The sequence below is a fragment of the Pristis pectinata genome, chromosome 5, assembly GCF_009764475.1.
Source record: "Pristis pectinata isolate sPriPec2 chromosome 5, sPriPec2.1.pri, whole genome shotgun sequence".
NCBI lineage: Eukaryota > Metazoa > Chordata > Chondrichthyes > Rhinopristiformes > Pristidae > Pristis > Pristis pectinata.
This window is the reverse complement of record NC_067409.1, coordinates 79397301-79411189: the sequence shown is the minus strand read 5'-3', so window position 1 is coordinate 79411189 and position 13889 is coordinate 79397301. Positions and strand designations below refer to the sequence as shown.

General features: G+C 37.4%; 1 protein-coding gene across 6 annotated transcripts in view; it reads right to left on the bottom strand.

Annotated features, from left to right (window-relative positions):
• The window catches only part of LOC127570222 (lysine-specific histone demethylase 2), a 69488-nt gene that overhangs the window by 55004 nt on the left and 595 nt on the right, over positions 1-13889 (bottom strand). For 3 of the 6 annotated variants that reach the window (XM_052015522.1, XM_052015525.1, XM_052015521.1), the window contains exons 2-4: positions 5096-5199; positions 4242-4363; positions 1472-1561 (exon numbers count right to left, since the gene is read on the bottom strand). In XM_052015522.1, the coding sequence (XP_051871482.1) occupies positions 1472-1561; positions 4242-4363; positions 5096-5199 (316 nt within the window). Of the gene's footprint in view, positions 1-1471; positions 1562-4241; positions 4364-4581; positions 4660-5095; positions 5200-13287; positions 13581-13610; positions 13822-13889 lie in introns of those variants that run through there. The other 3 variants (XM_052015523.1, XM_052015524.1, XM_052015526.1) reach the window with 3 other exon arrangements.

The following is a 13889-nucleotide window of genomic DNA, read 5'->3' as shown; positions in this document are numbered from 1 at the left end:
TTCAACAATATAGGGAAGACTTCAGGTAATTACCAATGGTGTGATATGATAAGGACATTCATGAGGTGGTTGGAGACAAAGCAATATGGGAGCAAAGGATAATGTAAGTTAGAAATATAGAACTGTGTTACAACTACGCAACAAGATTTAAAAGAAAAGAATATAGACAGAGGTATGGGACAAATGGATGACATAAAATACAAGAATTTTGGATGAGCTTGTTGAAGATACAAGATACAAAAGTAACAAGTCATGTATTGTAGTGATCAAGTATGAAGATGGCCAAATGTCTTCAGGGTTCACCAATATGTGGAATAGAGGCACAGATAGTCCATCTACAGAGAAATGCACGGTAAGAAATTTTGAAACTCAGGTTGAAAGTCAAATACAGCATACCAAATCATCTGTGAACATCGTTGAGGAGTATGTTAACATCCTTGTCCAAAATCCATACATGCTCGCTTGAACAGCAATTGGAAATAATAATCCTGGCTACTACTTCCCACCACGTCAAGAAATCCTAATGCCATTTGTGGAATTTTGATTGTCAACTCATCTCATTAGCACAGATCAAAGACAAAACCCCTTATCACCACTTTATTAAAATTTCTGACTATGTAACATATGAGTGATTCTTCTTTCTCTGAGCTATCATTTTGCACAGTGGCCTGGAAAGGAGGAGGAACTGCCATTGAGGGGAGACCATATTACAGGTCCTTCATGATACTTAACAGATGAAATATACTGTGCAAAAACATCACCCTATCACAAGCCCCCAAATGAAAACGTAACACATCTTTCCAACCATGCAGCACAATTCATAAAGTTGTTTAAAATGTTAAGCACCACCGTGAAACAAAGCAGAAATACCATAGCAGATTTTTAAAAAAACTACCAGACTATCAAAACGTTCCATCAATAAATTTCAACAGATTTCAGGTTCTGTTGTTGCCACATTACAAAAATATGAAGAGCAAACAGTCAAAATTACAGGAATATGTCACTTCACAATAATATCCGTCACCAAAATATGGGAAAAAGCTGACCATGGACTGTTTCTAGAATTTCTTACATTACATGCAATATATTAAATGTTAGTTTATCAGTAGGAAATGGAGTTTTGCTTTGCAATAATTGAAGCACCTAAAATCTTGAAAATACATTTACATTTCACATTTCTATTTGTTCCACATCAGGCTCTGTTTTATTGCCAAGAAAGTCCAGCATATTGCACCAAGTTCCTTGCACAGCTGCAAGTAGCCTGAACAGATGTCTATTTTCAAATGAGTGTTTGGAAAACATTGAATTTGAAACTGGGTGCCACCAGAATAGTTAAGAGAAAAAATATAACATTTTGTCATTCCATTCAAGATACTTAAAAACAGGATTACCTGAAAGTCTCTCAAAGGTATGATAAGCATTTCAAAAAAAAGAGATAATTCAAAATAAAACAAAACCTTCAGAAATTTACCTGCGATAACAATGGTCAAAGCATTCATTGCAGAAATGTTCCCCACAAGATAAATGGTACCAGCGTGACGTGTAGCCATTTTTTGCACACCTAAAAATGCCAAAAGATATATAGCAGTTACATTTCCAAATTTCCAATCCAATAAATGTTCAAAGTTTGCAAACTTTAGATGACAAATATAATCTCATACTATTATAAAATGTACGGAGAAATCCCTATCCGCATGCCAATAATACACCATTACAAATGGAGAATACTCAACAACACACAATCATTAAGGCAGTAAATTACACCAAAGCACTCAACAGAAGATAATCAGACTGAAAGTGGCACCAAGGCAATAGCCTCTTACAAAGGAGACAAAAGGGATTATGAACAAAAGCTTAAAAGAAAGTCAAATTTTAATGAAGGCCTTAAAAAAAAGGAAGGAAATTCCAGAACTTGGTGCCTAACAAGCTGAAGGAACATATGACTATGTGTAACAAAGGAAGCTGGGAAATAACACACCCAAAAGAGTAGAGCAAAGTTCTCAGTTGTAGGGTGGAATGGACTATATAGGTAAGGAGGGTCAAGAGCAAAATGATAAGAATTTTAAATTAGCCCCAGTGGTAGATGAAGAGCCAATGCATAGTACAGATGGGTGAACAAAACTTGGTAAGGTGTTGGACATGATCATCACGGCATGTTTACGGAGGTGGAAAACTGGAGACCACCCAGGAGAACATTAGGAAAGTTAAATCGTGAAGTTAAGGCATGGATAAATTAGGCAATAGTTAAAAGATAAAATAGCAATCTTAAGCTCAGCATTTAGCCAAGCAGTTTTGCCAGTATTGTTAACAGGTTGGTTCAGCTGGAATAACCAAGTAATCTGACTGTGGAGTGGCAAGGAAATGAAAATTGTGATAGGGCTTAAGACATTTGCATAAAAGGATGGTTAACTTTTGAGTTTGATCCAGCACACATTTCAAATGAGTTTTAATTAAGCATGTATCTGCAAATTAAAGTAATATATTGATTTGTAGGAGGAGGAAGTGGAATAACATTACTGAATGACTGAAGAACTTTAGAGGGGCATGGTGGTGCAGCGAGTGGAGCTGCTGCGTCACAGTTCCAATGACCTGGGTTTAATCATGAACTCCAGTGCTGTCTGTGTGGAATTTGCATATTTTATCTGCAACTGCATGGGTTTTCTCTCACATCCCAAAAATGTATGTTAATTGTACTCTGTAACTTTCCCCAGTGTGTATGTTGATGGTGTAATTACGGAGGGGGGTGGGGGAGGGGTGCAAGCTGTAATCTCTTCATACATCACGAAGCCCAGTTCTTTAATTTTTTGGGGGATATGGGCAACACCGACTTGGCCAACATTTACTGTCCATCTATAACTGGCATGAGAAGGTGGTGACAACAAGTCTCTTTCTCAAACTGCTGCAGTCTTTCTGGCAAAGGTACTCCCAGAATGCTGCCCATGGGGGTTTCCAGGATTGAAACCCAGTAGCAATGAGGGAGCTGCAACATATGTCAGGATGGTGTGAAATTTGGGAAGGGACTTGCACATGGTGGTGTTCACCTTAACCACCTTAGTGATAGAGGTCATGGCTTAGGAAGAGCTGTTTGAATAGCCTGGGTGAGTAACTGCAGTGCCTGTTATTGAGGGTACATACTGAAACCACTGTGTGCCAGTAGTGGAGGAAATATATGTTGAAGATGCTGGATGGGGCAGCAATCAAGCCGGCTGCTTTGATCTGGATGGTGGCAAGATTTTCAGGTGATGTTGACTCTGCACTCATCTAGGCAAGTGGAAAGTATTCCATGGTACTGTGGTGGTTTGATGACAAAGGCTTGGATACTGATTCAGGAACTACAATGTTTTAGAATAGGCTAGCAGAAAAAAAATATTCTTTCCACTCAATCAACAAGAACTTAGTATTTCTTAGCAGTCTTCAACTTAACAATATTTAGAGCAAAAATCACAAAGAATGGAAGTTCCACATGATGTAAACAAAGAAAACAAAACGTGTTTACGTCAAAGAAAGGAATTTTCAAAATGGTTACTAAGAAACTTTTAAAAATTCAATTTACATTTCAGATTTTCACTTTATGACTTAAAAAGGTAACAGAACCATAAGTCCTACCTTAACATACAACACCCTCAGAAAATGCAAACAACACTTATAATGCTAATTGTAATTTTTTTCCCCCCAGTCCTGGATTTACTATCACCTGGTAAGGTAATCAGATGATAGCATTTGATCTCTGTTAGTTTAAAATAAAAACATAATTCCACTGACATAAATAATAAATTGTCATTTATTAAAAGTTCAAAATCTGTAAATTCCTTTTCCTGAACCTTTAAATTAGAGTTACCAGCATATTACTATTCAAGGAGCAGCAATACAACAGATCTTTTTTAAACTTTTGAGGGTGATGCCACTACTTCATTATTCTTGGTATCTTTTCATCCTCGGTGCTGTCTGTGTGGAGTTTGCATGTGAGTTTCTATTGGGCATTCTGGCTTCTTCTCACATCCCAAAAACTTGCTGGTACTACTCTTAATTTATCCCTTTGTGTAATTAAGTGGCAAATGAATCAAAAGCTGATGGGCATATGGGAGAGAATAATTTAGAGGGACACAAGAAAGTAATGTGAGACAAATGGGATTGCTCTTTTAGGAGTCAATATGAACCTCATGAGCTGCGTGGCCTCTTTCTGTATTATAATAAGTAACAAAGTGTCCTTGCGATAAACTTATAGAATCAATTTGACTTGCCTTTCTGCAGCACTTGCGAAGCAAACAGGGTGTGTTGCAGTGCAGCCAGCTTTTTCACATTTCCTATATTTCTTTTCACAACCTTCTTCCTCTTCCTCAGTTTCAAAAGTTTTCTTTTTGACCTTTATCACATCCCCAATAAAGGCAAAATGAATTTATATTAATGGATTGCAGCATTATCACAATAGTTTCACAAAATCACTCACCATGGTATTATTTTAAAAAATGATAAATTTAACTATTACAATCTGGAGTACAATGCAAAAAGTATTAAGATACATCAAATGCTAAGTTTTCTATAGCCATCTTTAAAATAATATGGAATGTAAACCATATGTACCATTAGTGGCATATCACTTACTACAGCTCACATCCATCTGCAAAGCTGCAATGACATCCATCTTGCATCTTCCCAAGGCTGGGGATTGCAAATAGAACAATGGGAAATGGTATCTTCAATAGAAAACAAAGCAAAATTCTGTGCAAATACAACAAATTCTTAAGAGGATATTTGCAGCCTTGCAGGACCACAGTGATCATCTTGCACTGCACATCAAAATATTCCAACTTAAAATATGCATTATTCCCTCATTTCTTCAGAGGTTGCTTTATTCTTGAAACATTCTTTAATTTAATATTAATTTTAGTAGTTAAATCCCCTAAAATTTTTAAGTTATAGCAGTCACCTATAGTTGTGCACATCACCTTTTTAAACAAAGCTTTGTAGCGTTGTATTAACACAAAAGGCAAATTGGCATTCACCTTAATTCAAATCTTTTAAAATCTCTGAGGTAACAGAATGAATTAAATTGAAAGCTGCAACAGATATTGGTTTCAATAGCTCTGTACAACACCTGTCTTCCAGATGATCTCAAGGGGGGATTGTTATCCATTGAAGTTTCAAGAATAGCTGGCCTTTTCTTTGCTCGCATTCGCCCACTTATGCCACCCAAGGCATCTGCAAATAATCAACATACAAAACACACATGAAATGAAATATTCATCCTTGAATATACTTTAGAAAACTAAATAGAACGACACAAACCTCCATTCACCAATTGTACAATTATTGTTTATTAAATGAGTGTTATCATTTTGAATCTGGTTACAAAGCAAGCTGAAGTGTAATAATCCTCAAATGTTTTTGATGTGACTCAACAAAGAAATTTGGGGAAAAAGACTTTATGCAACATTGCTGGAGAAGAACTGAAGTAATAATTAAACTGAAAGGAAAATCAAACACTTAAAAAAGATTTTTAAAAAAATTGTAGTCATACATGAAGAGCAGAATTTATTCCCATTTTTCAGAAAACATTACACAAAGGCATCAGCGAGACATTACAACATTTTGCATTTGTTGAAACTGAAGTGCAATTGCATTTGCAGCAAGGACAAAGGTAACCATACTGAATAAATATCTCTGGTTTACAGGATTTGCCTCCACTTTGCCAACTCCTAATTAGGATTCCAATTTAAAAATCAGGAAACCACTTAACAGTACCTTCTTGAGTAATAAGTATCTGAAAATGGCAGCAAGGACTTTATTCCAAAGCCATCAATCCCACCTGGCCGAACACCAGTAAACCATACGACATCCCAAAGCACCTCACAGAAGTTACTCAAAGAAATGACTACAAGCTAATAGGAACTTGGTCAAATGTCAAAAATCTTATAAAAAAAAGATATAGACAGACTAGGAAATTCCAAGATTATGAATTCTCCATCAGAAGGCAAGGCCATGAATCATTAGGAAAATGGTCTACAGAGTTTACTTGAGGTTAGGATTTAAGAATGCAGAGCCTTCAGGGGTCATGGTGCTGAAGGAAGTTAATAGGAGTGAGTGACAAGGATGTGGAGGGACTTCAGAGATTGATAATTTAAATCTGAAAGGTTAGCAGGCAAAGTACCAACATAGGCAAATACCAATGTACAACGTAGGACCAACGTATGAGCTCAAGTGATGGGTGTAGTGTACAGGATCTAATCAGCAACTTTTGGATGACCTCAGATTTATGGAAGCTAGAAAATTGAATGGCAGGTAGTAAAATATTAAAGTAATCAAACAAAAGTAATAAAAGCATGGGTAAATATTTCAACAACATATCTTGAGGCAGCACAGAAACATTATAAAAATAATTCAGATATATGGCCTTAAGTTAAATGTAACAATAGAAGCTCAACCCTGGATCAATCAGCTGGCAAGGTTGCTAAGCTTCAGATTCATTTTGAGATGGTGACCAGGGAAGGGAATTAATGATTATGGAACAGTTTGTCATTGGGAAAATAAACAGCTCACTCATGTTTACTGCTGGACAAGCAGCTTGACAACAGAGTGTGAAGAGGTCCAGAAGGGTTTTTGAGAGGAAGAACAGAATAACTTCTGTAGATTTATGGAATCTTTGAATGATAATGGATAAAGGGCATGTCATACATTCAGTAATGCTGCAAATAAGCACCATTTTAAATGCTTCCACCAAACAGTCACGTAATCTTCCATCCCTGTCAAAAACATGTCAGGCTAATTCCGGGGCCTTGTAAAAAAAGTTCTTGTCTATATCACGGCACTCACAAAGGCAATCTAAAAGCCTGGAATACAACAGTAACCATCAGATGCCTCACCCACAATTACATTTACCATGTAATTAGACCAGGCATTGCCAGAAACTTGGCCGTCTTCATTTTATATAAACATTTAGTACTGCACAAGCAGGCAATTTATTCTAAAATGATCAACAACGTTTTTGTTTTCAAAAAAAGACAGCAAGTGAGGTTGAACTAGAAGTTCAGCAGCAGCTATAAAAGCACATTACACTGGCATTGTGCAGGGCGATGTCTATTGCACATGCCTGTTTTGTGCAAGGCATTCTGGCAATAACAGTATCTCACACTGCTGGCCAAGGGAGGGTCCGACTTAGAGTCTGGGGATGGTGTGAGAAAGGGATGGGCAACTGAGGGTCAGTGCACAATTTGGGCCCAAAGTATACCTGCAGCAACCTCTCCTTTGGTTGCTAACATCAAGGTTCTAAAAGACTTATCTGTGATGAGATCAAAAACTCAGACTTTCCAGATAACACTGGTCTGCAACTCTCCAGTTAAGACCATTTTCTGTATGGCTGGCCTACTCCATTCATGGACAGCAGATCAGCAAATGATTTCTATGCAAGCAACATCAAAATATGCGTTAAGCACCTTTTGATATTACCCTGTATGCCTGACAGCCTCTGGGACTGTGCTCAAACAGAGAAACTGCAGCAATTTGGAGCAACCTTTGCACAAGGGGCCTGATCATTTCAGCTAGTGCACAAAAATTGAGCTTCACAAAAGAATTTCTGATCCAGTGTGAGAGAATAAAACAGGAATCTAGGCAAGTTATTGCAAGAGTTCGTGAATGAGAATGAATAAGAGCAATTCAATTCCTTTAAGTGAATACAAGCTTGTCAGTGAGTGAGCTTAAAAGAATGCATCCAAATTACTGATCTAACATTACGAGTTGTTGTCATCTCAGAGACATGCAGTAATTTGCAGCAGACTCCAAACTTGATACTTGTCACGTAGCAATAAAGAAAACAACCATTGTTTTACATCATGTTCAACCACTCATCATCATCGTGCTCACTAGTGAATGTGTATATTTGATCACAGAAACAAGGGTTGCAGTTTTCTTAAGTGTCACAAACTATTCGTCACCACAGTGCAGGAACCACTTCTGTTTGGTTTCAATATAGTTTTATGGTATTGACTGCGAGCCTTTTATGTGCTCTAACACCAAAATCTGATTCCTGCTCAACAGTTATGAGTTTGGAAACCTGCATTTTTTTTCTCTATCATTGAGTTAAGGTGCTGCAAGTCCAAAATATAAATGTGAACACTCAACAGTTTCAGACTGCATCTTTGTAAAGAGGGACCAAATTAATCATTTGCTTCAATTGCCTGCATGAGAAGAGGGTAAAAAAAATTAAACATAGTTCATCAGATCGTAAGCAAATACACAGCTACGAAAAATAGGCTCAAGCACAAAATTCATTGATGAAGAACCTTTGCCTGTTTATATTGGCTGAAGTTTGAGAAGTTTCACAAATATAACATCCTTGTGTTGTAGACTTCAACATAGTGAAGCATCTACTGTGGATGGACAGAAGCATTATCTAACAAAAAAAAAGGGCCCAAGGAATATTAGAGTTGATGACAAAAATGTTGAAAGAGCTCCTTGGGGGAGGGGGAGGGAATTAGAGAGCTTAGATAGTTGAAGGCATGGCCACCAATGGCGAGTTAAATACTTATATGATCAAACAGCCAGAAAGATTGAAAGATTGCAAGGCTAGAACTTAGCGCAATTCTAATTTATTTGAGATAAATCCTCAAATTTATTTTGGAATTAAATGTACACTCCACACCATGTGAGAAAGTATAAAAGTTGTGGCACAATTATGCTAACAAAGCTAATATACAGCCAAGTAATAGGAACTGTGTGTCAATTTTGTTCCCTCCATAAGAACAACTGTCCAAATAATACAAACTGAGATCAGGGAAGCCAACCAGCAATTTGGGAATATTTTCAGTTGCATGCACCCAAGTTTTTTTTTAAAAAATGTACAACAAATAACATGTGCATCACCAGTAAAACTGTATAATTATAAACTTAATATTTTAATATTTAAAATAACAAATGCTTTACAATAAAAGTCAGATATGTAAACTAATTATGATTAATCATTAAACATGCATCTTCTTCCAATAAATTAAATGAACTGGAAGTTATAAGTAGACTAGTTGCTGAATTGAGTGTGTTAGTAATTGCATTGTTCTATGAAAAAAGGTTTTTTTCTTACTGCAGAGTCAAAATAATGAGAAAAGGATGGTAATTCTCTGGAACATTATGTAAAAATTCCAGGTCAACATACCTTTGGAAGTTCTACCTCTTCTTTCAATCACCTCCCCACTCTTCATTCCCTAGTGCGAGAAAGACTGCCACAAATTCAGCAGCTCTACGTTGCTGCTATCAGCCATAATACAAAAATCAGCTGCATTTCACCCTAGCAGATACAGGGGCTCCCCAGGTTATGGAAGACCTGATTTATGGAAATGCATCTTTATGCAAATTTCCCATAAGTTTTTAAAAGAAGTTTTTTCTTAGATAGGAAGTTATTTACAGAAATGCAAACATCTTCCGGAAATTTGGAATGGGGTAGCAACTAGTTAATTCAAAAACTGACCAGTCTTAAAAAAACTGTTTACATGTAACCTCCCTGCAGTAATCAAACAGATACATTGTCTTTGATAACAGAAGCTGCTGGTTCTCAGCAGGAGGCTACACAAGAGATTTGCTTAGGAAGTTGACATGGAAATCTCTTCTATTGACACACAAAATACTTCATCAAACAATGTAATATCCATTGACACTTTAAGGCCATCAAAAGTAGCCATTGGATCTGGGATATTCTGATTCTGTACCATTGTAACTGCACAGAGGAAGACAATAAATAAATGTAATCAACTTCCACTGAAATTGTTTTTGAATTACTGAAATATTAGTTTACAGAGCGTTCTCAAGAGTAGAACCCTTATGTAACCCAGGACTGCCTGCGTAGGCAATTTAAAAATGCAATTGAAGAATGAAACTTGTTTTAAAGTTTAAAAAGTACTCTACTCAGAACTTGTAATGTGTACCAAGCTGTTTAAAAAAATTACACAAGGAGTTAGGATTTGTACATCTATTTTTATTGCAGCTGTCCTCCAACAATCTAAAATTGTACCATCATGAAATAAATAGGTTTCACTTCAATTATGTTAATTCAGTAAAGCTTAGCTATTTTTCCTAAGCTCAAAGCTATAATCACATCAGCAGCTTGAGAGATAAATTGGAGCTTCATACAATTTTGGGCAAATAATAAAAATTTGGATATTTACAACCAGTTGGAATAATTGATAAACATGAATTCAGTCAGCTGTCAAAGTCTTTAAGGGCATTTCACAGGCAGGGTTTTCTCACAATACACTGGAAGCCCTGCTGCCATTCAGTCCACACATCTGGAGTCCAGGACAACTGAGTCAATGAGATTGACCTGGCACATCTGGACAAAGTCAGTCTGGGCATGGGTGCTGGGATTGCAATTTAGCTTTTAAGTTTAGAAATTCATCCACAGCCTCTCATGCAAAACAAAGACGCAAAGTGGGTGTGCACTGTATTCCAATTCTGAAATTTGATTCAATTGAAGACAACCGAATCAAATTTTGGAAGCATAGCACAGTGCACTGCCACTGCATTAAATGTGTAACATACTAGCAATCAATTCAGGTTGAATTTCTATCCAGCAAATTTATTGACATTGACATTTTTCAAAACAGTCCATTTATAAGGAGCTAAAATTAAATGATTGTTATCTGCAGCTAATTTTAGTTAGAATTCTAAAGAGCTCACAAATTGTACACTCATTCTTTAAACTGACCAACAGAACTCTTATGAATACTGCCACAGATTTTGTGGTTATAGTTATATTAAACTTGTTGTTACATCATGAAAGCGATAAAAGTCTAAGGATTTATATGTATACACAATTTAAAAATAAAAATCCTGAAGCTATTATCAGTGATTCAGGCCTCCCTCAAAGGCATTGCTTTTTCATCTACCTTCTCTCTGGTGGAATCAAGGAGAACCAGTTGTACATTGACCTTTGCTGCATGTGGTTGAAGTAAATTTTTAGTGGTGCACTAAATCATATTTATCATTCAGCATTTTCCCTGACCCTAAAAATATGTAGGTATGAGTATTTTGGTTCTCGTAAATATTTCAATATAATGATTATTAATTTAAAATTTATGGATTATCTCAATTATGCCCAAGTTCCAATCTTGATTTAACATTCAAATGATTAAAATGTAATTTTAAAATGTTTGCTGTTTGTAAGATGCTCAACGTGCTTGACATCAGAGCTGCTGGATGCCAGGAATCCCTTCCAATTGATATCTGAAAGGAACCAATATCAGAGATGGAGAAGCACATGTCAGTAATCACTAGATTTATTTGGGCAGCTTTCTCCACTGTCAGGACAAGAACTGTTGTTTCACCACTAATCCAAAAAATGACCCCACCTTGTTGTTTCAACTTAAGATATTTTGCCAAAAGATTTATCTTTATAAGCTCTGGCTCAAGGTTTGTTGTTACGTATATCCTGAAAGGAAATTATTGTTTCATTTTAAAAAGTCACACTCAGTGAATGCATTTAATGCACACATCAGTGGCATTATTTAAGTTTGCAGAAAAGGTGTGAAATTGAGTTAAGTGTGGGAAATTGACCTTTTATGAGATTATTGCAAATAGTCTCCATTTTGTGGCATGTGGCAAAGGAATGGCATCTGCCATTCATCGTGCTTGAACATGTAGATTTGAGAGACAACTTAAGATTATTTGCCATTCTGTTTTGCACAGTGCACAGAGGAAATCATTGGCTTATGAGTGGAACAAAAAGTGTAGCTCTTCTATCAGATTGCAAAATTCTCAGGTGAAACAAGCAGTCTAAAGAGGTAGGTATGAATCAAAATGTTTAAAACATAAATGATGGACTAAGCAAAATAACGAGGAAATGTAAAATTTCAGGGCAATAGGTTAATAGCCAATAAATACTATCCTTGTATTTGCATGGTCCTAAAAATTAAAGGCCTCAAGGCTCTTTAATGGAGATTTATCAAACAAAATATTCAAAAGCAGCAATACATTAAGTCAGATGGACAAATATAGGTAATGTTTTGAAAGGAAAAAATGGTGTCCTGGAGAAATTTAGTGAGGGAATTCCAGAGTTAGGGCCATGGCTGCTGATGCTGCAGCTGCCAATAGTGAAACAGATAAAACTGAGGATTTTCAAGAGACTAGATACGTAGTGTAGGTATTAAAAGATGGGGAAGGCCCGTAGAAATTTGAAAAAAAGGATTTAAAAAAATATATAGACACACTAACTTGCATACTTTGCAACTATGTTGCAACTTTACATCTTCACTCTGTTTACTAAAATATTCAAGTTCAAAGGACATGGGAAGAATAGCGTAAATCAGACAGAACTTCCCAATTTCTAAACTTCACCAGACGCAGATGTGGCTAGTATTTGCTGTCCAATTTATCTCATTATAATGCAGAGCACCTATGATGGGTGCTGTTAATCCTTTCACAAAATCCATGCCTTTACAGGTATTTGGATGACATAATTCCTCCACAATTTCCTCTTCCTTTAGCTTCATTCAAGGATCCCTATTTTATAATTACAGAAAAGCAACTCACCAGAAATATCTGGAACAACAAATCAATTTTTTACAAAAATTGACAGTCAATACTGCAATATATATTAAACCCTTCCAATAAAGCACAATTGCCAAAAAGGGATACAAGTTGATATACAAGAGATGGTGTTATTCTACTGCACACAACTTAATTTTCCTGATTGAGCAAGGTTAAATTGTCCCAATTATTGGGAAGCTTAATGCATGTAGTTTCTACAGATATTTTTAAACAAAACCGGCATAAATAAAAAACAAAATGTCAATTATTTCCCACGATTTCTATCATTCGCTTAGTTTACAGAAAAAAAATTAACTGAATAACAACATCAGACAGGACACTAAACTTTCTAACGCTTAAAACGATTTTATATTTCTTCCAAGACTCTAAAAGTACAATACATTAAATTTGGGAGAAAAGGCTATTACGTCGAAATTAATCAATTGTCAAAAGTAACTTCCTACCCACTAATACTAACGACAATTATTTATGATGAGTTGTCTTCAGTTTCCTCCGTATTTGCATCTGTCACCACCAAAGAGGTTTTTTGCCCAAAACCTTTCCATTGTTGCTGTTAAATACCTTCCACACAACAATGACTCAAAAACAAAAGCATGTATGCGGAGTATTACGATCAGATTACAGCCGCCACATTAAAGTACCGCCAGAAGAAAATAACCTTTGAAGAAAGCAATGGAGAAAGTCTCCATTAAATTATAGCAAATGCCGATTCAAGACAATAGGAACGGCTGGTCAATGTCAAGAAAAGCAATCACCCACCTCGTTAACATTGACCTTGCCTTGTTGGTGATAACAGCGTAGCTTCAACCCTCCTCGGCGCTCAGACAGGGCAGCTCAGGGACTCTAATGCCTGAACCCAAGGCCGGTGATTACAGATCCTCACAGACGGTGCTAGAGGGGAGGGCGAACGACAGCCAAAGAGGCCGGCCCCGGCAATGGGCCCGGTAACTACAAGGTTGGTAGAGGGAACGGGCGGCGGGCGAAACCCAGCTGCCCTATTTTGTTTTAATTGTCGGCCACTCACCCGCTTAAAATGGACGAGAAGGGGGCAGCTGAACTCACGGCGTCTACTCGGCACTCACCTGTGTCTGAATAATACATGGTGGCGCGGCTCCTGCCTGCCGTCCCTCTCTCCCTCCGGTCCCCTCCGCCGATCACCACTCGGCTCCGCCCCCTCTGTTCTGTCTCCCTCTCCAGGTCCCAGCTGGCTCATCCGTGCGCGCGCATCCCTGCCTAGCGCTCGCGCTCTCGTCCCCGGCCAGCGCGCGCGCCCCCTCGTTCCCCCTCCCCCGCTGCCGCGAACCAGCTCGAGATCAGGTTCGCGCGCACGTCCGCCACGCCAGCTCAGACTCGCTCTCCGT